At 45.8% G+C, this 27904-nt stretch overlaps 1 protein-coding gene across 6 annotated transcripts in view; it reads right to left on the minus strand.

Moving 5' to 3' along the window:
• The window catches only part of LOC306761464 (platelet-derived growth factor receptor beta-like), a 63387-nt gene that overhangs the window by 32842 nt on the left and 2641 nt on the right, over positions 1-27904 (minus strand). For 4 of the 6 annotated variants that reach the window (XM_079247631.1, XM_079247632.1, XM_079247634.1 and 1 more), the window contains exons 2-18: positions 17784-18367; positions 16797-16862; positions 13279-13373; positions 10212-10407; positions 9874-10134; positions 8839-8969; positions 8686-8767; positions 8517-8591; positions 8262-8445; positions 8083-8198; positions 1882-1993; positions 1706-1808; positions 1506-1614; positions 625-719; positions 403-535; positions 230-334; positions 50-154 (exon numbers count right to left, since the gene is read on the minus strand). In XM_079247631.1, coding sequence (XP_079103757.1) covers positions 50-154; positions 230-334; positions 403-535; positions 625-719; positions 1506-1614; positions 1706-1808; positions 1882-1993; positions 8083-8198; positions 8262-8445; positions 8517-8591; positions 8686-8767; positions 8839-8969; positions 9874-10134; positions 10212-10407; positions 13279-13373; positions 16797-16862; positions 17784-17838 — 2023 coding nt within the window. In that variant the 5' untranslated portion in view covers positions 17839-18367. The remainder of the gene's footprint in view (positions 1-49; positions 155-229; positions 335-402; positions 536-624; positions 720-1505; positions 1615-1705; positions 1809-1881; positions 1994-8082; positions 8199-8261; positions 8446-8516; positions 8592-8685; positions 8768-8838; positions 8970-9873; positions 10135-10211; positions 10408-13278; positions 13374-16796; positions 16863-17783; positions 18368-27904) is intronic. The other 2 variants (XM_079247633.1, XM_079247636.1) reach the window with 2 other exon arrangements.

Consider the following 27904-nt stretch of genomic DNA (forward strand, 5'->3'; position numbering starts at 1 on the left):
GAACCAGATGCAGACTGGATCAGGACTAGGCCTAGGTTTCTGGAGGTACCTCCTCTTGTGCAGGCTCCCAGCAGGTTGACGATGTTCAGGTGAGGACCAAGATGAACCAAAACCTTCAGCTCGGACATCAGAGACTGAAGCGCATCAGTTCTGTCTGGACAGTCAGAGGGACAGGTCTTCAGGCAGGTTCAGCTCAGACAGACGGACATGTGGACAGACAGAAACGTACTTTTCACCATCTTCACGGCCACTTTGGTTGTAGAGTTAGAGCCATCGAGACCAGAGACGGTTGCCTCAACGACACGGCCGAATCCACCAGAACCCAACTGTTGACCTGGAAAACAAGTCGCAAATGGTCTCAGAGTGAAGTCACAGTTTTACTGTGTGTGGTTCTGGTATTACCGAGTACCACATGGTCTCGTGGTATTTCCCAGGTGGAGCTGTAGGGCAGGTCTGTGGGGTCCACGAAGACAACCTGCTGTCCATCAGAACTTATGGACTCAAACACCTTCCATGGACATTGATAATCTGGTTTCTGGAAACGGGAAGTGATGATGAGTAGTGTGATTACTGTTCATCTGCTCAGGTATTAGTCCATGGAAGAGTACTACTCTAGTAACTGACTTTTCTCCAGAGGATGATGAGGATGATGAGGAAGACAATGGCTATAATGACCAGAACCAGAACTGCTGCCAGGACCACAACCTGGGACAGGAGAGCTGGACACAGGAACTGGATCAGAAACAGTCATGTCTACTAGCTGGTTTACCACTGACTATAGCATGCATAGTAGATTACCACAGTGTGGTAATGGAATACTACTGCTGTGGTACTGGAATAGTATAGTACTATAATGCTATAGCATGCATACTGGGATACTACACTTGCAATGGACTACTACAGTATACTATACTATACTATAGCATTAATACCGTATTATTACAGATGTAGTACTGAATACTACAGTGTTATAACACAATAGCATGCATACTGGAATACTTCAGTTGTAATAATGGATCACTACATCTCTAGTACTGGAATATTACAGTACTGAAATTCTATATCATGCATACTGGATTATTACAGCTGCAGTACTGGACAACAGTAAAATATTACTTTAGCATACAGCGTTATAGTACTGGAATACTGCAGCTGTAGTACTGGAGTTTATTATTGATAGTCACATGGTCACATAATATACAACAAATACATTTAATACAGACATCACATTGTAAATGTATACATGTATAGTGACTGAAAGGCAAAGGCACTAGAGTACTACTGGAGTACTACATCTGTAGTACTGGAATAATGTAGCATTCACACTGTAATACTACAGCTGTAGTACTACGCTAATAGCTTTTTGAGAAACATGTTCACATTCCAGCCGTGATTGGAGGAAAGGGGTCATGTGACCACCCTGACCTGCTTTATCCAGGTACCAGGTTTACCTAACAGGTGCACAAATAATACCACACAGGTGGTACTATGATGGTGTCTCTTACGGTTGGACAAAACTCGGATGTCTCGGCTTCTTCCTCCAACTGAGTTTCGGGCTTCGCAACGAACAGCTGACACCGAGCTCAGAGCCTGAAGAGTCAATACACTGCGTACCTGCACAGGTGAGACCGGAACACAGTAGTACTTTATCCTCCATCCTCGTAGTTTCTGTGCTGTAAAGGACGGTGATGATGTCACTGGTTACCTGGGTTACACCCCTCTCTGTCACCTCGGTGATACGCTCCTGCAGGGTCATGTCTTCTGAAGCTCCTGATAAACTGACCCACCTGCCACTAAAATTACTGCACCTGCAGCAGGTTGAATCATGGGTTACTATGGCAACATGGCTACATTTCACTGCAGACAAGCGTTCATGTTTACCTGCGAGAACTTTCACAGGTGTACCAGGAAACAGCAGGAGGCGGAGCTCCCTCACTGACACAAACAATAGTGTTGCTGCCTACTTCTGACAGGGACGTGATTGAAGGGGGCACTGCACAGAGGTAAACAAACAAAGGTAAACACACAAAGGTAAACACACACAGGTAAACACACACAGGTAAACACATACAGGTAAACACATGCAGGTAAACGCACACAAGTAAACACAAATAGGTAAACACACAGGTAAACGCAAATAGGTAAACACACATAGGTGAACACACACAGGTAAACACACATAGGTAAACACACACAAGTAAACACACACAAATAAACACACACAGGTAAACACACACGGGTAAACACATACAGGTAAACACACACAGGTAAAAACATACAGATAAACACACACAAGTAAACACACATAGGTAAACACATACAGGTAAACACACATAGGTAAACACATACAGGTAAACACACATAGGTAAACACATACAGGTAAACACACACAGGTAAACGCAAATAGGTAAACACACACAGGTAAACACACATAGGTAAACACACACAGGTAAACACACATAGGTAAACACACACAGGTAAACACACACAAGTGAACACACAAAGGTAAACACACACAGGTAATCACATACAGGTAAACACATGCAGGTAAACGCACACAAGTAAACACAAACAGGTAAACACACACAGGTAAACACACACAAGTGAATACACACAGGTAAACACACACAGGTAAAGACACGTAGGTAAACACACACAAGGAAACACACATAAAGGTAAACCCAACAAGAAAACACACACAGGTAAACACGCACAAGTAAACACACACAGGTAAACACACACAGGTAAACGCAAATAGGTAAACACACACAGGTAAACACAAACAGGTAAACACACACAGGTAAACGCAAATAGGTAAACACACACAGGTAAACACAAAGGTAAACACACACAGGTAAACACACACAAGTGAATACACACAGGTAAACACACACAGGTAAAGACACGTAGGTAAACACACACAAGGAAACAAACATAGGTAAACACACACGTAAACACACATGTAAACACAGACAAATAAAATTAAACAGGTAAACACACAGGTAAACACACACAGGTAAACACACATAAAGGTAAACACAACAAGTAAACACACACAGGTAAACACGCACAGGTAAACATACACAGGGAAACGCACACAAGTAAAGATACAAAGGTAAACACACACAGGTAAACACACACGTAAACACACAGGTAAACACAGACAAATAAAATTAAACAGGTAAACACACACAAGTAAACACACATAAAGGTAAACCCAACAAGTAAACACACACAGGTAAAAACGCACAAGTAAACACACATAGGTAAACACACACAAGTAAACACACATAAAGGTAAACCCAACAAGTAAACACACACAGGTAAACACGCACAGGTAAACACACACAGGGAAACGCACACAAGTAAAGATACAAAGGTAAACACACGTAGGTAAACACACACGTAAATACACAGGTAAACACAGACAAATAAAATTAAACAGGTAAACACGCACAAGTAAACACACATAGGTAAACACACAAGAAAACATGCATGGGTAAACACACACAAGTAAACACACATAGGTAAACACACACAGGTAAACACACATAGGTAAACACACACAGGTAAAGACAGACAAATAAAATCAAACAGGTAAACACACATAGGTAAACACACACAAGTAAACACACAAAGGTAAACACACATAGGTAAATACACACAAGTAAACACACACAGGTAAACACACAAAGGGGAACGCACACAAGTAGACCCTCAAAGGTAAACACACATAGGTAAAGACAGACAAATAAAATCAAACAGGTAAACACACACAAGTAAACAGACATAGGTAAACACATACAGGTAATCACACACAAGTAAACACACACAGGTAAACACACACAGCTAAACACATACAGGTAAACACATACAGGTAAACACACATATGTAAACACACAGGTAAACACATACAGGTAAACACACACAAGTAAACACACATAGGTAAACACACAGGTAAACACACACAGGTAAACACACAAAGCTAAACACACACAGGTAAACACACACAGCTAAACACATACAGGTAAACACACATAGGTAAACACACAGGTAAACACACACAGGTAAACGCACACAAGTAAACACACATAGGTAAACACACACAGGTAAACACATACAAGTCAACACATATAGGTAAACACACAGGTAAACACATACAGGTAAACACACACATATAAACACACACAGTTAAACACACACAGGTAAACACACACAAGTGAACACACACATTAAGAAAACACAGGTTAACGCACACAAGTAAACACACATAGGTAAACACATACAGGCAAACACACATAGATAAAAACACACTGGTAAACACACACAGGGAAATGCACACAAGTAAACACACATACATGTAATCACACACAGGTAAACACACACAGCTAAACACATACAGGTAAACACACGTAGGTAAATACATACAGGTAAACACATACAAGTCAACACACATAGGTAAACACACACAGGTAAACACACAGGTAAACACACACAGGTAAACACACAGGTAAACACACACAGGTAAACACAGACAAATGAAATCAAACAGGTAAACACACAGGTAAACACACACAGGTAAACACACATAAAGGTAAACACAAGTAAACACACACAGGTAAACACACAAAGTTAAAGACACATAGGTAAACACACAAATAAACATGCATGGGTAAACACACTCAAGTAAACACACACAGGTAAACACAGACAAATAAAATCAAACAGGTAAACACAGACAAATAAAATCAAACAGGTAAATACACAGGTAAACACACATAGGTAAACGCACATAGGTAAACACACAGAGGTAAACACACATAAAGGTAAACACATACAAGTAAAAACACACAAGTCAACACACATAGGTAAACACACAAAGGGGAACGCACACAAGTAAACCCTCAAAGGTAAACACACATAGGTAAACACACACAGGTAAAGACAGACAAATAATATCAAACAGGTAAACACACACAAGTAAACACACACAGCTAAACCCATACAGGTAATCACACACAAGTAAACACACACAGGTAAACACACACAGCTAAACACATACAGGTAAACACATACAGGTAAACACACATAGGTAAATACACACAGGTAAACACACATAGGTAAACACACACAGGTAAACACATACAGGTAAACACATACAGGTAAACACACATAGGTAAATACACACAGGTAAACACACATAGGTAAACACACACAGGTAAACACATACAGGTAAACACATACAGATAAACACACACAAGTAAACACACACAAGTAAACACACACAGGTAAACACAGACAAATAAAATCAAACAGGTAAATACACAGGTAAACACACATAGGTAAACGCACATAGGTAAACACACAGAGGTAAACACACATAAAGGTAAACACATACAAGTAAAAACACACAAGTCAACACACATAGGTAAACACACAAAGGGGAACGCACACAAGTAAACCCTCAAAGGTAAACACACATAGGTAAACACACACAGGTAAAGACAGACAAATAATATCAAACAGGTAAACACACACAAGTAAACACACACAGCTAAACACATACAGGTAATCACACACAAGTAAACACACACAGGTAAACACACACAGCTAAACACATACAGGTAAACACATACAGGTAAACACACATAGGTAAATACACACAGGTAAACACACATAGGTAAACACACATAGGTAAACACACACAGGTAAACACATACAGGTAAACACATACAGGTAAACACACATAGGTAAATACACACAGGTAAACACACATAGGTAAACACACACAGGTAAACACATACAGGTAAACACATACAGATAAACACACACAAGTAAACACACACAGGTAAACACATACAGGTAAACACACACAGGTAAACACATACAGGTAAACACATACAGATAAACACACACAAGTAAACACACACAGGTAAACACACATAGGTAAACACATACAGGTAAACACACACAGGTAAACACACATAGGTAAACACATACAGGTAAACACATACAGATAAACACACACAAGTAAACACACACAGGTAAACACACATAGGTAAACACATACAGGTAAATACACACAGGTAAACACACATAGGTAAACACACACAGGTAAACACATACAGGTAAACACATACAGATAAACACACACAAGTAAACAAACACAGGTAAACACACACAGCTAAACACATACAGGTAAACACATACAGGTAAACACACATAGGTAAATACACACAGGTAAACACACATAGGTAAACACACACAGGTAAACACATACAGGTAAACACATACAGGTAAACACACATAGGTAAATACACACAGGTAAACACACACAGGTAAACACACACAGGTAAACACATACAAGTCAACACATATAGGTAAACACACAGGTAAACACATACAGGTAAACACACACATATAAACACACACAGTTAAACACACACAGGTAAACACACACAAGTGAACACACACATTAAGAAAACACAGGTTAACGCACACAAGTAAACACACATAGGTAAACACATACAGGCAAACACACATAGATAAAAACACACTGGTAAACACACACAGGGAAATGCACACAAGTAAACACACATACATGTAATCACACACAGGTAAACACACACAGCTAAACACATACAGGTAAACACACGTAGGTAAATACATACAGGTAAACACATACAAGTCAACACACATAGGTAAACACACACAGGTAAACACACAGGTAAACACACACAGGTAAACACACAGGTAAACACACACAGGTAAACACAGACAAATGAAATCAAACAGGTAAACACACAGGTAAACACACACAGGTAAACACACATAAAGGTAAACACAAGTAAACACACACAGGTAAACACACAAAGTTAAAGACACATAGGTAAACACACAAATAAACATGCATGGGTAAACACACACAAGTAAACACACACAGGTAAACACAGACAAATAAAATCAAACAGGTAAACACAGACAAATAAAATCAAACAGGTAAATACACAGGTAAACACACATAGGTAAACACACATAGGTAAACACACAGAGGTAAACACACATAAAGGTAAACACATACAAGTAAAAACACACAAGTCAACACACATAGGTAAACACACAAAGGGGAACGCACACAAGTAAACCCTCAAAGGTAAACACACATAGGTAAACACACACAGGTAAAGACAGACAAATAATATCAAACAGGTAAACACACACAAGTAAACACACACAGCTAAACACATACAGGTAATCACACACAAGTAAACACACACAGGTAAACACACACAGCTAAACACATACAGGTAAACACATACAGGTAAACACACATAGGTAAATACACACAGGTAAACACACATAGGTAAACACACACAGGTAAACACATACAGGTAAACACATACAGGTAAACACACATAGGTAAATACACACAGGTAAACACACATAGGTAAACACACACAGGTAAACACATACAGGTAAACACATACAGATAAACACACACAAGTAAACACACACAAGTAAACACACAGGTAAACACACACAGGTAAACACATACAGGTAAACACACACAGGTAAACACATACAGGTAAACACATACAGATAAACACACACAAGTAAACACACACAGGTAAACACACATAGGTAAACACATACAGGTAAACACACACAGGTAAACACACATAGGTAAACACATACAGGTAAACACATACAGATAAACACACACAAGTAAACACACACAGGTAAACACACATAGGTAAACACATACAGGTAAATACACACAGGTAAACACACATAGGTAAACACACACAGGTAAACACATACAGGTAAACACATACAGATAAACACACACAAGTAAACACACACAAGTAAACACACAGGTAAACACACACAGGTAAACACATACAGGTAAACACACACAGGTAAACACATACAGGTAAACACATACAGATAAACACACACAAGTAAACACACACAGGTAAACACACATAGGTAAACACATACAGGTAAACACACACAGGTAAACACACACAGGTAAACACACAAATAGTCCAGGCAAGCTGTCAGTCATCTGTTATCAGTGACCTTTGACCTCCAGGTGGAAGACGACCTCTCCAGCATCATCTTCATTGGAAGCCATTGCAGCGTAACTTCCTGTCTGATTCCTCTGCAGTCGACGCAGCGTCAGGGTGCTCATGTACCTGCAATCAACCAATCCATCAATGAATCAATCATTTTTTTCTGCTTTTCTTCCTCTGGACTACCTGTTGCCTGTCAGGTGAGTGGTGCTGATCGAGCTGGTTTCCATGGAAACGGTCTGGTTGGTCCTGGTCCAGAGGACGGTGGGAGTGGGATGGGCATCGATCTCCACGCGGAGGACTGCCGTGTCATAGAGGCGGGATGACAAGTTGGTCTCTCCTGAGGGCCACAGGTAGACGTAACCTCGGTCTGAGGAGACACACTGTTAATCTGCATGCATGTGTGCACGTAATAGTGTGTGTGTGTGTGTGTGTGTATACCCAGCACTGTTATTGTGATGTTCTTCTCCACCCTTTGTCCCTGCTTCGTCTCTCCAACTTCACACACATATACACCTGCAGAACGCACAGCCTGTCACATCGCCATGGCAACTGCCTGACTGATTTCCATGGCAACAGCCAATAACCAGTGGACAGCAGACAGTCCTACCTGAGTCTTCCACCGTTGCCGCTGTGATGTTGACAAATGAGCAGATCTGATTGGAAAGTAAATCTGTCACAGGCTCGATTTCCTAAAAAAAATGTTAGGTTAGATGTTAAATGGTTGGATGTGACGGTCAGAGAGACGGGTGGAAACACATACCTGTCTGCGGGGAAAACTCCAGGAGAAGAAGACATTTTCTGCATTGGTAACTGTGCAGTTGACAGTCAAGTCCTCCCCCTGTTTCAGGATTCTGCTGGACACAGACATGTCCACCTCCATCACCTGGGGTACTGGCGGGTGGAGACAGAGACACAACAGGTAACAGACGGGTAGAGACAGAGACACAACAGGTAACAGACAGGTAGAGACAGAGACACAAGAGGTAACAGACGGGAAGAGACAGAGACACAACAGGTAACAGACGGGTAGAGACAGAGACACAACAGGTAACAGACGGGTAGAGACAGAGACACAACAGGTAACAGACGGGAAGAGACAGAGACACAACAGGTAACAGACGGGAAGAGACAGAGACACAACAGGTAACAGACAGGTAGAGACAGAGACACAAGAGGTAACAGACGGGAAGAGACAGAGACACAACAGGTAACAGACGGGTAGAGACAGAGACACAACAGGTAACAGACGGGTAGAGACAGAGACACAACAGGTAACAGACGGGAAGAGACAGAGACACAACAGGTAACAGACGGGAAGAGACAGAGACACAACAGGTAACAGACGGGTAGAGACTGAGACACAACAGGTAACAGACGGGAAGAGACAGAGACACAACAGGTAACAGACGGGAAGAGACAGAGACACAACAGGTAACAGACGGGAAGAGACAGAGACACAACAGGTAACAGACGGGAAGAGACAGAGACACAACAGGTAACAGACAGGTAGAGACAGAGACACAAGAGGTAACAGACGGGAAGAGACAGAGACACAACAGGTAACAGACGGGTAGAGACAGAGACACAACAGGTAACAGACGGGAAGAGACAGAGACACAACAGGTAACAGACGGGAAGAGACAGAGACACAACAGGTAACAGACGGGTAGAGACAGAGACACAACAGGTAACAGACGGGTAGAGACAGAGACACAACAGGTAACAGACGGGAAGAGACAGACATCAGGTGAAAGAGAATGACAGGTAACAGTTGTGTCCGAAACACTGGACTCACCTTCGATGCTGAAGACATAGTATACCTGGGACTCTGTCTCATTGTCTCCGTTGGATGCCGTGCACATGTAGGACGTGTCGTTAAGACGACCCGTGAATCCGTGAGCTGGTTCATATGTCATTCCACTGACCAGTGTCTTTCCAGGACGTTCGTACAAGGACACTACGAGTCGGGGATTGGACACAACACAGGGGACAGTGTCTTCCTCCGTCTCCTTCATCACCATGCCTGGACCCGTTGGGACAAACCACTCATAGGGACCTGGGGTGTTCAGATGTTAAAGATACAGGTAAGGTAGGAGACTGGTAGGAAGACAAGTGAAGGTGCTCGGCGGTTACCTCGTCCAGGTACAAAGACGTCCACATGTCTTTTCTCATCAGCTGAAGTCTCCTCACAGGTGTACCGACCAGAATTCTTCCAGGTGACATTGGAGAGATGCAGAATGCTGCTGGACCCCTGATCCTCAACCAGGACTCCATCTACCTGACGATCCTGAGGAAACCTCCACCTCACCTGACTCCAACCAGAACACACCTAAGACAGGAGCGACAGGTCGAGATGGACAGGTGACATGAGACAGGTAGGGACATGTAAACAGATAGAGACAGATAGAGACAGGTAGAAACAGGTAGGGACAGGTAGGGACAGGTAGAGACAGGTAAACAGATAGAGACAGATAGAGACAGGTAGAGACAGGTAGGGACAGGAAGGGACAGATAGAGACAGGTCGAGAAAGGTAGGGACAGGTAGAGACAGGTAGAGACAGGTAGGGACAGGTAGAGAAAGGTAAACAGATAGAGACAGATAGAGACAGGTAGAGACAGGTAGGGACAGGTAGAGACAGGTAGAGACAGGTAGGGACAGGACGGGACAGGTAGAGACAGGTAGGGACAGTAAGGGATAGGAAGGGACAGGTAGAGACAGGTAGAGACGGGTAGGGACAGGAAGGGACAGGTAGAGACAGGGAGAGACAGGAAGGGACAGGTAGGGACAGGTAGAGACAGGTAGGGACAGGTAGAGACAGGTAGGGACAGGAAGGGACAGGTAGGGACAGGTAGAGACAGGTAGGGACAGTAAGGGATAGGAAGGGACAGGTAGAGACAGGTAGAGACAGGTAGGGACAGGTAGAGACATGAAGGGACAGGTAGAGACATGTAGGGATATGTAGGGAAGGGCAGGGACAGGAAAGGACAGGTAGAGACAGGTACAGACATGTAGGGACAGGCAGGGACAGGAAAGGACAGATAAGACAGGTAGAGACAGGAAGAGCTAGGTAGGGACAGGAAAGGACAGGTAGAGACAAGTAGGGACAGGTAGAGCCATGTAGGGACAGGTAGAGACATGTAGAGACAGGTAGGGACAGGTAGGGAAAGGCAGGGACAGGAAAGGACAGGTAGAGACAGGTAGGGACAGGCAGGGACAGGAAAGGACAGGTAGAGACAAGTAGGGACAGGTAGAGACATGTAGAGACAGGTAGGGACAGGTAGGGACAGGCAGGGACAGGAAAGGTCAGGTAGGGACAGGGAGGGACAGGTAGAGACATGTAAAGACAGGTAGGGACAGGAAGGGACAGGTAGGGACAGGTCGAGAAAGGTAGAGACAGGTCGAGAAAGGTAGGGGCAGGTAGAGACAGGTCGAGAAAGGGAGGGACAGGTAGAGACAGGTAGGGACAGGAAGGGACAGGAAGGGACAGGTAGGGACAGGTAGAGAAAGGTAGAGACAGGAAGGGACAGGTAGAGACAGGTAGGGACAGGTAGGGACAGGAAGGGACAGGTAGGGACAGGTAGAGACACGTAGAGACAGGAAGGGACAGGTAGGGACAGGTAAGGACAGGTAGAGAAAGGTAGGGACAAGTAGGGACAGGTACAGACAGGTAAGGACAGGTAGGGACAGGAAAGGTCAGGTAGAGACATGGAGGGACAGGTAGAGACAGGTTGGAGACAGGCAGGGACAGGTAAGGACAGGTAGAGAAAGGTAGGGACAAGTAGGGACAGGTACAGACAGGTAAGGACAGGTAGGGACAGGAAAGGACAGTTAGAGACAGGTAGGGACAGGTAGGGACAGGTACAGACAGGTAAGGACAGGTAGGGATAGGAAAGGTCAGGTAGAGACATGGAGGGACACGTAGAGACAGGAAGGGACAGGTAGGGACAGGTAAGGACAGGTAGAGAAAGGTAGGGACAAGTAGGGACAGGTACAGACAGGTAAGGACAGGTAGGGACAGGAAAGGACAGTTAGAGACAGGTAGGGACAGGTAGAGACAGGTAGGGACAGGAAGGTAAAGGCAGGGACAGGTAGAGACAAGTAGGGACAGGTAGAGACAGGTAGAGACAGGTAGGGACAGGTAGAGACAGGCAGGGACAGGTAGGGAAAGGCAGAGACAGGTAGAGACAGGCAGGGACGGGAAAGGACAGGTAGAGACAAGTAGGGACAAGTAGAGGCAGGTAGGGACAGGTAGAGACAGGTAGAGACAGGCAGGGACAGGAAAGGACAAGTAGAGACAGGTAGGGACAGGCAGAGACAGGTAGAGACAGGCAGGGACAGGTAGAGACATGTAGGGACAGGTAGAGACAGGTAGGGACAGGTAGGGACAGGCAGCGACAGGAAAGGACAGGTAGAGACAGGCAGGGACAGGAAAGGACAAGTAGAGACAGGTAGGGAAAGGCAGAGACAGGTAGAGACAGGCAGGGACGGGAAAGGACAGGTAGAGACAAGTAGGGACAGGTAGAGGCAGGTAGGGACAGGTAGAGACAGGTAGAAACAGGCAGGGACATGAAAGGACAGGTAGAGACAAGTAGGGACAGGTAGAGGCAGGTAGGGACAGGAAGAGACAGGTAGAGAAAGGCAGGGACAGGAAAGGACAAGTAGAGACAGGTAGGGACAGGCAGAGACAGGTAGAGACAGGCAGGGACAGGAAAGGACAGGAAGAGATAGGTAGAGACAGGTAGGGACAGGTAGAGACAGGTAGGGACAAGAAGAGACATGTAGGGACAAGAAGAGACATGTAGGGACAAGAAGAGACATGTAGGGACAGGTAGAGACAAGTAGGGACAGGTAGAGACAGGTAGAGACAGACACACACACACACAGAGGACCGGTGAGGAAACACCATTACAAGAGTTGTCTGCGCCAGGAGTCGGCTCGACCACGGCGACCACGGCGACCGGGGCGACTGGGACGACCTTGGCAACCATGGCAACCATGGTGACCAGTGCGACCGGGGCGACCGGGGCACCGGCTGCACTCTGGCAGTCGTGGCCAAAACGACCCCAAACACAGACGACTTCCTCCGAGGAACACCAGAGACAAAATACATAAAAATAGTGAAAAGAGTGAAAAGAATTAAAGATAAGAAAGATAAAAAGTGCCACCATGGTAATGGAAAAGACAGACAGGTATACTGACGACAGTAACGCTGGAATTTGATTGGAGCAGAAGTTCTGAGATTGATGGCAGCAGCTCCATGGACACGCCCCTTTCAGGATAAAGCAGCAACATACCTGCAATGACCCATGAGACAGACAGGTGGACATCAGACAGACAGGTGGACATCAGACAGACAGGTGGACATCAGACAGACAGGTAGAACATCAGACAGACATGTGGACATCAGACAGACAGGTGGACATCAGACAGACAGGTGGACATCAGATAGACAGGTAGAACATCAGACAGACATGTGGACATCAGACAGACAGGTGGACATCAGACAGACAGGTGGACATCAGATAGACAGGTAGAACATCAGATAGACAGGTGGACATCAGACAGACAGGTAGAACATCAGATAGACAGGTGGACATCAGATAGACAGGTAGAACATCAGACAGACAGGTGGACATCAGACAGACAGGTGGACATCAGACAGACAGGTAGAACATCAGACAGACAGGTGGACATCAGACAGACAGGTAGAACATCAGACAGACATGTGGACATCAGACAGACAGGTAGAACATCAGACAGACAGGTAGAACATCAGACAGACATGTGGACATCAGACAGACAGGTGGACATCAGACAGACAGGTGGACATCAGATAGACAGGTAGAACATCAGACAGACATGTGGACATCAGACAGACAGGTGGACATCAGACAGACAGGTGGACATCAGATAGACAGGTAGAACATCAGATAGACAGGTGGACATCAGACAGACAGGTGGACATCAGACAGACAGGTAGAACATCAGACAGACAGGTGGACATCAGATAGACAGGTAGAACATCAGATAGACAGGTGGACATCAGATAGACAGGTAGAACATCAGACAGACAGGTGGACATCAGACAGACAGGTGGACATGAGACAGACAGGTAGAACATCAGACAGACAGGTGGATAACAGACAGACAGGTGGAACATCAGACAGACAGGTAGAACATCAGACATACAGGTAGAACATCAGACAGACAGGTGGACATCAGACAGACAGGTGGACATCAGACAGACAGGTAGAACATCAGATAGACAGGTAGAACATCAGACAGACAGGTGGACATCAGACAGACAGGTGGACATCAGACAGACAGGTAGAACATCAGACAGACAGGTGGACATCAGACAGACAGGTAGAACATCAGACAGACAGGTGGACATCAGACAGACAGGTAGAACATCAGACAGACAGGTGGACATCAGACAGACAGGTAGAACATCAGACAGACAGGTAGAACATCAGACAGACAGGTTGACATCAGACAGACAGGTGGACATCAGACAGACAGGTAGAACATCAGACAGACAGGTTGACATCAGACAGACAGGTGGACATCAGACAGACAGGTAGAACATCAGACAGACAGGTGGACATCAGACAGACAGGTAGAACATCAGACAGACAGGTGGACATCAGACAGACAGGTGGACATCAGACAGACAGGTAGAACATCAGACAGACAGGTGGACATCAGACAGACAGGTAGAACATCAGACAGACAGGTAGAACATCAGACAGACAGGTGGACATCAGACAGACAGGTGGAACATCAGACAGACAGGTAGAACATCAGACATACAGGTAGAACATCAGACAGACAGGTGGACATCAGACAGACAGGTGGACATCAGACAGACAGGTGGACATCAGACAGACAGGTAGAACATCAGACAGACAGGTGGAACATCAGACAGACAGGTGGACATCAGACAGACAGGTGGACATCAGACAGACAGGTAGAACATCAGACAGACAGGTGGACATCAGACAGACAGGTGGACATCAGACAGACAGGTAGAACATCAGATAGACAGGTGGACATCAGACAGACAGGTGGACATCAGACAGACAGGTAGAACATCAGATAGACAGGTAGAACATCAGATAGACAGGTGGACATCAGACAGACAGGTAGAACATCAGACAGACAGGTTGACATCAGACAGACAGGTGGAACATCAGACAGACAGGTAGAACATCAGACAGACAGGTGGACATCAGACAGACAGGTGGAACATCAGACAGACAGGTAGAACATCAGACAGACAGGTGGACATCAGACAGACAGGTGGACATCAGACAGACAGGTAGAACATCAGACATACAGGTAGAACATCAGACAGACAGGTGGACATCAGACAGACAGGTGGAACATCAGACAGACAGGTAGAACATCAGACATACAGGTAGAACATCAGACAGACAGGTGGATAACAGACAGACAGGTGGAACATCAGACAGACAGGTAGAACATCAGACATACAGGTAGAACATCAGACAGACAGGTGGACATCAGACAGACAGGTGGAACATCAGACAGACAGGTAGAACATCAGACAGACAGGTGGACATCAGACAGACAGGTGGACATCAGACAGACAGGTAGAACATCAGATAGACAGGTAGAACATCAGATAGACAGGTAGAACATCAGATATACAGGTGGAACATCAGACAGACAGGTGGAACATCAGACAGACAGGTAGAACATCAGACATACAGGTAGAACATCAGATAGACAGGTGGACATCAGACAGACAGGTACAACATCAGACAGACAGGTTGACATCAGACAGACAGGTGGAACATCAGACAGACAGGTGGACATCAGACAGACAGGTAGAACATCAGACAGACAGGTGGACATCAGACATACAGGTAGAACATCAGACAGACAGGTGGACATCAGACAGACAGGTAGAACATCAGACAGACAGGTGGACATCAGACAGACAGGTAGAACATCAGACAGACAGGTTGACATCAGACAGACAGGTGGAACATCAGACAGACAGGTTGACATCAGACAGACAGGTGGAACATCAGACAGACAGGTGGACATCAGACAGACAGGTAGAACATCAGATAGACAGGTAGAACATCAGACAGACAGGTAGAACATCAGATAGACAGGTAGAACATCAGATAGACAGGTGGACATCAGACAGACAGGTAGAACATCAGATAGACAGGTGGAACATCAGACAGACAGGTTGACATCAGACAGACAGGTGGAACATCAGACAGACAGGTGGACATCAGACAGACAGGTGAAAACATCAGATAGACAGGTAGAACATCAGACAGACAGGTGGACATCAGACAGACAGGTAGAACATCAGACAGACAGGTAGAACATCAGATAGACAGGTAGAACATCAGATAGACAGGTAGAACATCAGATAGACAGGTGGACATCAGACAGACAGGTAGAACATCAGATAGACAGGTAGAACATCAGACAGACAGGTGGACATCAGACAGACAGGTAGAACATCAGATAGACAGGTAGAACATCAGACAGACAGGTGGAACATCAGACAGACAGGTGGACATCAGACAGACAGGTGGACATCAGATAGACAGGTAGAACATCAGACAGACAGGTAGAACATCAGACAGACAGGTGGACATCAGACAGACAGGTGAAAACATCAGATAGACAGGTAGAACATCAGACAGACAGGTGGACATGTGACCTACCCAACAGGAAGTGCAGCAGGTTGGGACTTCCTGTCTGTCCTCTGCTGGACGCCATCATGGCTGATCCTGGGGACCAGCGAGACTGTGGTGAAATATATTTTCTTTCATTTTGGCGACAATTAGACACAAAGAGGATTCAGAGGAGCTTCCTGGACTCTGCGAGTTCTTCCAGCAGACCACGTAGGACCATGCCGGACCATGTCAGACCAGGTGGGACCATGCCGGACCATGCCGGACCATGTCAGACCAGGTGGGACCATGCCGGACCATGTCGGACCAGGTGGGACCATGCTGGACCAGGTGGGACCATGCCGGACCATGCCAGACCGTACTGGACCATGCCGGCCAAGGTGGAACCATGCCGGACAAGGTGGGACCATGCCGGACCATGCCGGACCTTGCCAGACCAGGTGGGAACATGCCGGACCAGGTGGGACCATGCCGGACCTTGCTGGAACGTGCTGGACCATGCCGGACCATGCTGGAACGTGCTGGACCATGCCGGACCATGCTGGAACGTGCTGGACCAGGTGGGACCATGTCGGACTGTACCAGACCATGCTGGACCATGCCGTACCAGGTGGAACCATGCCGGACCATGCCAGACCAGGTGGGACCATGCTGGACCATGCCAGACCAGGTGGGAACATGCCGGACCAGGTGGGACCATGCCGGACCATGCCAGACCAGGTGGGACCATGCCGAACCATGCCAGACCAGGTGGGACCGTGCCAGACCAGGTGGGACCATGCTGGACCAGGTGGGACCGTGCCAGACCAGGTGGGACCGTGCCGGACCAGATGGGACCATGCCGAACCATGCCAGACCAGGTGGGACCGTGCCAGACCAGATGGGACCATGCCGAACCATGCCAGACCAGGTGGGACCGTGCCAGACCAGATGGGACCATGCCGAACCATGCCGGACCAGGTGGGACCGTGCCAGACCAGGTGGGACCGTGCCAGACCCTTTAGGAGGAGTTCTTACCAGGACAGTCCCGCCTGGACGCCACGCGGTTAAACTCACGCGGTGAAGTTGCCATGGAAACAGTTTGTCAGGTAAACGACACGTTAAACATGGCGCTTTCATCCAGGCGGGTAGCAGAGGTCTCCTCGTCCCGTTTCATGGACATGATGAGTTTTTTACAGATCCCGTGTCTGGACCACCTTTCCTGTCCAGGAGGAATCCCAAACATCGAGCTGATTGCAAGGAAAGTTCTGGATCTGTCGCAGCCAGTGAGACATGTTTCTGCTGCTGGTTCTGTGGTCCAGGATCAGAGACGCACCTGGAACCAAGGTGCTGGGTGCTCAGTAAAACTGGACCTGTGCAGGACTCTGGTCTTGGTGTCCAGAATGTTTTCTGAACTCAAACTGCCCGAACAACAATCTTCATCACTTCCTTCTTCAGGCTTTACTTCAGTTGACTAAAGTCTTTTCTGATTGGTTGCTGGGTAGTCTGTTTGCAAGACGACGAGACGCCCGGCTTTCCAGGGGATCAGAGTCCACTTCTTGGTCCACATCGGAGTGCGGTTCATACTGCACCAAAGGAAACACACGAAGCGGACCACAGTCCTGTTGAAGCAGAACAAATGTGCCCGAAGAATATTTAGGACTCTGCAGGACTCTGCAGACCATTTAAGCCTATAAGACTGTGATGGACAATTCAGGACCATGTAGCACACTTTGAGACTCCGTTGGACACTGTAGGAAAACGTAGGACCCTGAAAGACTCTTTCCCATCAGGCATGTGTCTTCTCCTTCCAGTCTGTAAACCAGTGGAGTGTTTTTCCTACTGATATGTCCTACAGACGCCAACACATTCCTCTGTGTGAGGGAGGAACGTAGCTCACCACAGAAGAAGAAAATAAACAGGAAGGCATTTCCTGTGGGCAGCAATGAGGAGACTAACCCACTATTTCAGCTTCCAGCCAATCACAGAGCAGAGAGACTGTCATCCCAGCTTCCAGCCAATCACAGAGCAGAGAGACTGTCATCCCAGCTTCCAGCCAATCACAGAGCAGAGAGACTGTCATCCCAGCTTCCAGCCAATCACAGAGCAGAGAGACTGTCATCCCAGCTTCCAGTCAATCACAGAGCAGAGAGACCACCCTTTTTCTTCCTCTGGAACAATCTTCCTCACCACCATCATCATCAATTAACCCAGTACATCTTATTTATGTATTTTGTGTCTTGTCCAGCATTGAAGCAGCAGAATGATGATCTGAATGCTGTTCTGCTGAACACATTCAATTTGCCAGAAGGAGCTTTATAGATATAATGATCTCCTGGATATTCTACATTTTTATTTTATTTTTCTATTTAGTTTGTATCATTATTTGTAATTCAGAGTTTGTTCTGCTGGACGAGACCGGTGTGGCTAGAAGGACAACAGAAAAAAATACAGAGAAAACATCTCATAGAAAAAGAGAAACATACAGACATACACACACACACTTATACACAAATACATATATATGCATGTATACCCATCCATCCATCCATCTTCTGCTGCTTATCCGGGGTCGGGTCGCGGGGGCAGCAGCCTAAGCAGGGAAGCCCAGACTTCCCTCTCCCCAGCCACATTTGCCAACTCTGCGGGGGGATCCTGAGGCGTTCCCAGGCCAGCTGAGAGATATAACCCCTCCAGCGTGTCCTGGGTCTTCCCCGGGGTCTCCTCCCAGAGGGACGTGCCTGGAACACCTCACCAGGGAGGTCCAGGAGGCATCCTGACCAGATGCCCGATCCACCTCAACTGGTTCCTCTCGATGCGGAGGAGCAGCGGCTCTACTCTGATCTCCTCCCGGATGACCGAGCTCCTCACCCTATCTCTAAGGGAGAGCCCGGCCACCCTGCAGAGGAAACTCATTTCAGCCGCCTGTATACGAGATCTGGTTCTTTCGGTCACGACCCACAGCTCATGACCATAGGTGAGGGTAGGAACGTAGATCGACTGGTAAATCGAGAGCTTCACCTTCTGGCTCAGCTCCTTCTTCACCACGACAGACCGGCGCAGAGTCCGCATTACTGCAGACGCCGCACCGATCCGTCTGTCGATCTCACGCTCCATCCTTCCCTCACTCGTGAACAAGACCCCAGATATTTAAACTCCTCCACTTGAGGCAGGACCTGACTCCCGACCCGGAGAGGACAATCCACCCTATTCCGGCTGAGGACCATGGTCTCAGATTTTGAGGTGCTGATTCTCATCCCAGCCGCTTCACACTCGGCCGCAAATTGCTCAAGTGAGAGCTGGAGATCACAACCAGATGAAGCCAACAGGACCACGTCATCTGCAAAAAGCAGGGACCCAATCCTGAGGCCACCAAGTCGGATCCCCTCAACACCTCGGCTGCGCCTAGAAATTCTGTCCATATAAGTTATGAACAGAATCGATGATAAAGGGCAGCCTTGGCGGAGTCCAACCCTCACCAGAAACGAATCCGACTTACTACCGGCAATGCGGACCAAGCTCTGACACCTGTCGTACAGGGACCGGACAGCTCGTACAAGGGGGTCCGGTACCCCATACTCCTGGAGTACCCCCTACAGGAGCCCCCGGGGGACACGGTCGAACGCCTTCTCCAGGTCCACAAAGCACATGTAGACTGGTTGGGCAAACTCCCATGCCCCCTCCAGGACCCCAGAGAGGGTATAGAGCTGGTCCACTGTTCCGCGACCAGGACGAAAACCACACTGCTCCTCCTCAATCCGGGATTCGACTATCCGGCGGACCCTCCTCTCCAGGACCCCTGAATAGACCTTACCAGGGAGGCTGAGGAGTGTGATTCCCCTGTAATTGGAACACACCCTCCGGTCCCCCTTCTTAAAAAGGGGGACTGTTGGGGAAAATTGTTATGAGTTTGGTTTGTATTAAGTATTAGACATATATGCATTGATTTGCTGTGATCCTGCTGTGTTTTGTGTCTATGCACAAAGCTTTCTTTAAGTCATATGATCCTTGTCTGGAATGTGCAGACAAAGTCTGAGACAGGAAGAGTTTCCTGCAGGGCATCTGTTTTTGTCAACTGCTTGGTTGACCAGTTGTCTAAAGGTTAAAGGTTAAAGGTAATAAAGTAATATAGTGAGTGATTGATGCTTAGTGAGCTCAGTTTAGTCTTAAATAAGAGATAATGATTGTTTCATATGGTGTGCTCAGCAACTAGGAGGAGTTAAGCATGGTTTATAATTGGGTGTTACTTCAGCATCTGCAGAGAGAGTTCTCTCTCCAAGCTCCAGCGTGTGCTTGTATTAGTTTATAATAAAATGTTCATTGTAAGAAGACAGTTGACTCTTAGATGTATTACAACTTCTCAAGACCAGAGTATTTTCCACCACAGTTTTTGGGGGCTCGTCTCGGGATCCTGCGTCAGTCCGCCCAGGTTGGGGATAGACGGGTTGGCCACCTGAATCCACAGATTCATCCTAAGAACCTCAATTAGAGAATTTCAGAGGACAGGACGTCTTTCTCCCACCCGTGGTCGACTACGCCAGGACTCCTTCTGAACCAGTGTGAAAAGACAATGGTGAGAAGTGTTATTCTAAATTTACATTAATTTTCAGACTCAAACTGGAGTCAAACATTACTAGAAATTTATCACAAATTAATAATCAATATCTTAATTAATAATCACAATATTTTTCTGTTTTGTGGTCAATTGTCTTCATTATTCTCATTGTGACAGGGATTCTCCTCCTCACCTCCTCATCGAAAGAACAACTCAAGGGATAAGAGAATAACTTAAGACGAGATCAGGTTGACGTCATAAATAAAATCCTGTGAGTTTAAGTTAAGTTTAAGTTAAAGTTTAAGTTAAAAATCGTGAGTAACAAGACCAAGTCGTAAGTGCTGTGAGCTAGACGTAGCAAGACCAGACCAGTAAATCTTGTGAGTTACAAGACCGAGACCAGTAAATTAGTCAGTAAGTCCTGTGAGCTCGAGAAGCAAGACCAGGCCAACCTTGAGTTAGAAAACTGAGAGGAAAGCCATCTTGAGTGAGGAGGAACAGAGAAGAAACTGTGTGGGCTGGTTTCTGGAGACATTGAGAATTTTGCCTGATAATTCTACAAAGGTGTGGGATTGACCCTCTGTGTACATCCGCTGCAAACAGAACTAGTTCCTTTGCAGTAGGAGGTTGATGTACAGCACCATTAAGAAGTTGAAATCTCTGTCTTCATGTGAGGGGAAACTGGGGTGGTTGTGTAAAATTTCCTGTGTTAAACTTGATTGGACTGATTGTGTGGAGAATTAAAACCACGTCTTGTGAAGCCACACCGGACTCTCGCAGGAGAGCCTAGAAGCTTGTGTGGGGGTAGACAAACGTGGGGGCACGACCCATTCACATGCATTCATCCAATTGTTGAAGTGAATTGTTTGTGTAAAATCTAATTTACTGCAGTAAGAAAAAAAAAAAGAAAAAAGAAAAAAAAACAAACAACAAACAACAAAAAATGTATGAGAGAGTTTCAGACATGAAGGAGCCCAGAGAGGGAAGTGAGAAAAAAGTGTTCATTAAAGGCCTTCTGCTCACTGAAGGAGATGATGTCATAGCATGTTAGGCAGAAACAAACATATAAATCCTGTGTAAAATAGCTGCTTGTGCTTTTCTTCCTAAAGCTTTTATAAGAGCATAAAAGCCACTCCCTGTATGAATGTGGAAACCTTTTCCTAAGGAAAAGCAGTTCTTTATTATCACCTGAGAACATTTTAAAGAGCAACAACATATTAAGAATGAAAAATCTGAAATGTGAGAGATGTGATTTATAGTATTAGGAACTTACTATGTTAAATTACTGTACATTGTGTGGGCAATAAACTTAGGTTTCTGTCTGTTCCCTTTCAGACGTTCATAAGGTGATTTTTATTCCTTTACTACTGCAATTATAAATTTATGCCTAGCATGTCTAAATAAATCTAGATAAACTGGAAATAAATAATGCAGCTGAAGGATGCTGAAAATAAGCATAATGTTAGGAAAAAAAAGAAAATTCTTGACCTTAAAACAGGAATGGTGAACCAACGTAACTTTGCTAGAGTAAATTTCCCTTGCAATAAATTCACTTTAGCTAAATGTGAGCTAACGGCGAGAAGAGAAGTTCTCAGAACAAGTGTATCTTCTTAGCAAGATCATGTTCAGCTTTCCCAGGAGAGAACTGAGTTATGAATCCACTGACAATATAGTCTCACACACACAATTACAATGTAATGTTCAAGTTACATGATGTTCACAGCACAGAACATGGTCCACATAATATGTTTGCCTCAGGATTCAGAAGAAAACTATTATAATTATGAGGCTATGATCTTTATTTTCCCCTTACTGGAGAAGAAAATACACCACATGACCAAATGGTTCAGTCTCAAAAGCTCGTCTGCTGTATGGTGTTGGACACATTGCAGCTTTCCCTTCTAAACCCTTGTCAGCATGCAGCTTGGTCCACAGGGACCTCAAATGTCTATCTTGCCTGAAGGGGATTCAGAGGAGGGGCTGGGGGAGAGTGAGTTCTTGACCCGGGTCACCGCAGAGTTCTGGGTGTCACGCGTGGTCAGTCAGGAGACTGGAGCAGAAACGGTCCCTACAACCTAAAGCATCATTCCACCTCCCTTCTGTGTCAGCTCTGAGTCCTGGAGCAGAACCTGATATGCAGATGTGGCTGCAGGGACCCGGCCGCTGCTGATGGCCTGGAGATCCCAGAACCAGAGGGTCTGGCAGAGCCCTGTTGGTTGTGACTGTGAACAGTGTGGATATGGCTCCTATGGTGGACATGTGAGCTGGATTTTCACCTTTGACCTCTGGAGGTGATGGATCCTCCTTGTCCTCAGACTGTGTTTCAGTTGTGGGATTTTCTGGAACTAAAAGACTAACGGATGTGGCCGGCAGGCAGCACGAGTCCCACCCCGACTACAGAGTCAGATGATGTTTTCTGGAATAAGCTGCACCCTGATTCTGTCAGAAAGACTGTTGGGTTCACTCAGTTCTCTGTGGAAAACCTGGATCTGCTTCCTTGAACTTTTGCCTACTTTCTGATCCTTTACATGTTACTCTTAATTAATTACACATATGAATCTGATTTATCTACCAGGAAGCTTTGATGAACATGTGTCGGGCACTTCCTGGCATGAATTTCTGATTGTATGCTGATTGGAGGAGAGCATGGTGGCTGTGGCGCGTCTGACTCCTGAGCAGATCGAGTGATACGAGCTGAATGATTATCCACAAGACCAGGCCAAGAAATGAGGCCCTACAACCAAACATTTACTCACTGTTTCTGCTTAGCTTTATACCACATTTATGAGCATGCATAAAATTTTGCTCTCCTGCAGACTTCTGCAACTGAACAGTGACACAGACATCTCTGCTCTGCTGCAGGGAAGCTGAACAGTTCATACAGACTAGTCAACTTCTGGCACGCTATGCTTTATAGGAAAATAAATAGATTTAAAAAAAAAAGTGATGAATACTAAGTTTTTAATGTTTGAGACAGAATAGATGTCAAGAGAAAACAAAAACACGAGAAAAAAATAAGCCGCTATATGACATTAAATAAGAAGGTAGCTTTGTAATTTCCCGACTTCAGTGAATGCAACACAAGTACAACAATCTCTGTGTTTTATTTGCTGACAGCTTGGTGTTTCATCCCTAATCTGAATTCATTATTTTGAATTAAAGCAGATATGCTCAGCGGTTAAAATACACATCAGATGATTTTTGTTTAAAGAGTAGAAGCAACTCTTGCGATGGCTGCCAGTAAACAGACCAGTCTCTTAGTTAACACGCTTAATAAGTAAACAAACAAGTCATTTAAGCCCTGTATGTCCTCAAAATAACATGAATATGAGGCAGATTATTTGTAACAGTATTGATACTTCCAAAGTTAAGCTAACTATGCTAAACCGTTAGCCTTGGACTTTTCTTTGCATTAAAATCATTAAGGAAGAAGTGCTGCTGTGAGTGTGTGCACGTACATGTGTGCGTCGTGTTGTTGTAGATGAAAACAGCTTTACCATCAGTATTAGAAGTTTGTTTCTAAATGCTGCTTTAGTTCAAATGTAGATAGAAAACAAACAGCTTTATTATGATCTGCAGGTCTCTGGCTGTTCAGTACCTAAAGTCCAGCTGTTAAAGATGGTTTTACATCTTGTTGCTTTATGCTTATGTTTACAATATATTTGGAATAGAAAGCCAGTCTTATCATGATCTCAGTTTTGTGTGTGTTGCTTCTGAATGGGTCTGTTGGAGTCTGGGAGAGACAAACCAGAGTAAACCATGAGATTAACTAGACTACATTACTGATTAAATCAACAGTTCTGAATGAGCTTTATTTAATATTTGCAGAGATTCTTCAGTGTGGTTCTGCTTCTGTCATTTAGCAGACATGACATAAACAACACGAGCAGTAAATCAGAAAGGAAATTCCAGCATGGATAAGTGTTGGTCAGACTGCTGGGAGTCCAGTTTGACACATGTTCTGCTATGCAGTACTAGAGGATTTTTCTGGTTGTTGATTAAGATGAGACTACCTGATAGGAACTTTGCAATAAGTAATTAAATGAATTTGGTTACTTTGAATGCTTACCTACCAGATAACTGAGTGGCCCTAACTGTTGCTTTGTATTGTTCATGTTTTACTCCATGACTGTTTAGCTGAAACTGACTATCCTCTGCACCCCCCAGGCCTGGCCCCTGACCGACCTCTAGTTGACCCTGACTTGATTTTCCTTTTGATGCTGTTTGCTCTGACTGTGACACGGTGGAGGCTGCAGCTCTCCCGTCTCAGTTCTCGTTACTTGAGCTTACTCTTTAGCTGAAAACAAGTCCATGTTTTGGTGCTCTCTTATGAATGACTTTCTGGATGCCATTTTCCTGAATGTTTTCCTCCCACAGGTTGCAGACGGGGAAATTTCCTTCTGGCTCTCTTTTCAGGTCTTCCTTGGACCAAAAGTACTTTTTCTGGTTCTGATGTACATGTGCATGCGTAACATGGAAACATGGGCCTTTTTGTGATTCTTTTTGCAGGACCCTCACCCAAGTGGGCATGGTTCCTTCCAAGACTGCCTGTTCAGACACAGCTCTGTGTGAAAGTAATGTTTTAACATACTGTCCTAACCTCATAAGAACCCTTTTCAGGCATTTGCACACAGGTGAAAGCTGCCCTTCATGGATCAGCATCTACGCAGCTCTATTCACTTCAGCCTGGAGATTTTGTCCTGATGAGAAGCTTTAAACATCAGCGCTGGAACCAACATCAATGGTTTAGGCCATTTCAGGTTTTCCTGACGACCCAGACAGTGGTAAAGGTCGCAGAGTGAGCTGCTTGGCACTACAGATTGCTTGAACCTCCTGAAGCGCTTCAGTCTGAAATTACAGAAGAATAACACACCACCCAACAAAGGGCAGAATAATCCCTGTGGTTGCGTGGGTAAGTGAGATAGTCTACTCTCACGCCTGAAGACCAGCCTTCGCTCTCAAGCAAGATCAGTGTGAGGTGAAAGAAGCGCTCCACTGTGACTGTGACATGCCAAGTCCCACCAGAACGCCGACAGTGTCTTCACTACACCTCTGTCACCCCCTAAGAGGAATGATTTGTTTCCACTTTTCTTACATTTATCCTCAGACTCAGATTTTGAAGCTGAAGCGAATGGCTCCTCACTATTGTAATTTCTGATAGATTCTTTTAAAACCTGATAGGCATGAGGCTCCTGATGTTTTGAGAATGTTGTCTTCTGTATGTATTTTTGCGTTCTGATAACAATTTCTCTTCTTATTGTTGGTCCTGTAGGACCAAGAGGAGGGAGAGTGTTGGGGAAAATTGTTATGAGTTTGGTTTGTATTAAGTATTAGACATATATGCATTGATTTGCTGTGATCCTGCTGTGTTTTGTGTCTATGCACAAAGCTTTCTTTAAGTCATATGATCCTTGTCTGGAATGTGCAGACAAAGTCTGAGACAGGAAGAGTTTCCTGCAGGGCATCTGTTTTTGTCAACTGCTTGGTTGACCAGTTGTCTAAAGGTTAAAGGTAATAAAGTAATATAGTGAGTGATTGATGCTTAGTGAGCTCAGTTTAGCTTCGGAGGAGAGAATGATTGTTTTCTGTGGTCTGCCCAGCAACTAGGAGGAGTTAAGCATGGTTTATAATCGGGTGTTACTTCAGTATCTGCAGAGAGAGTTCTCTCTCCAAGCTCCAGCGTGTGCATGTATTAGTTTATAATAAAATGATCATTGTAAGAAGACAGTTGACTCTTAGATGTATTACAACTTCTCAAGACCAGAGTATTTTCCACCACAGGACCACCACCCCAGTCTGCCAATCCAGCGGTACTGCCCCCGATGTCCACGCGATGCTGCAGAGGCGTGTCAGCCAGGACAGCCCCACAGCATCCAGAGCCTTAAGGAACTCCGGGCGGATCTCATCCACCCCCGGGGCCTTGCCACCAAGGAGCTTTTTGACCACCTCAGCGACTTCAGCCCCAGAGATAGGAGAGTCCACCCCTGAGTCCCCCAGCTCTGCTTCTTCATCGGAAGACGTGTTGGTAGGATTGAGGAGGTCTTCGAAGTATTCCCTCCACCGACCCACAACGTCCCGAGTTGAGGTCAGCAGCTCCCCACCTCCACTGTACACAGTATTGACGGAGCACTGCTTCCCCCTCCTGAGCCGCCGGATGGTGGACCAGAATCTCCTCGAAGCCGTCCGGAAGTCTTTCTCCATGGCCTCGCCGAACTCCTCCCATGCCCGAGTTTTTGCCTCGGCAACAGCCGAAGCCGCATGCCGCTTAGCCCGCCGGTACCCATCAGCTGCCTCCAGAGTCCCACAGGCCAAGAAGGCCCGATAGGACTCCTTCTTCAGCTTGACGGCATCCCTCACTGCTGGTGTCCACCAACGAGTCCTGGGATTACCGCCACGACAGGCACCAACGACCTTACAGCCACAGCTCCGGCTGGCCGCCTCAGCAATAGAGGCACGGAACACAGCCCATTCGGACTCAATGTCCCCCGCCTCACTCGGGACATGTTCGAAGCTCTGCTGAAGGTGGGAGTTGAAGCTCGCTCTGACAGGGGGACTCAGCCAGACGTTCCCAGCAGACCCTCACAACACGTTTGGGCCTGCCAGA

The sequence above is a fragment of the Telmatherina bonti genome (assembly GCF_933228915.1).
Source record: "Telmatherina bonti genome assembly, chromosome: 10".
In the NCBI taxonomy this organism is placed as follows: Eukaryota; Metazoa; Chordata; class Actinopteri; order Atheriniformes; family Telmatherinidae; genus Telmatherina; species Telmatherina bonti.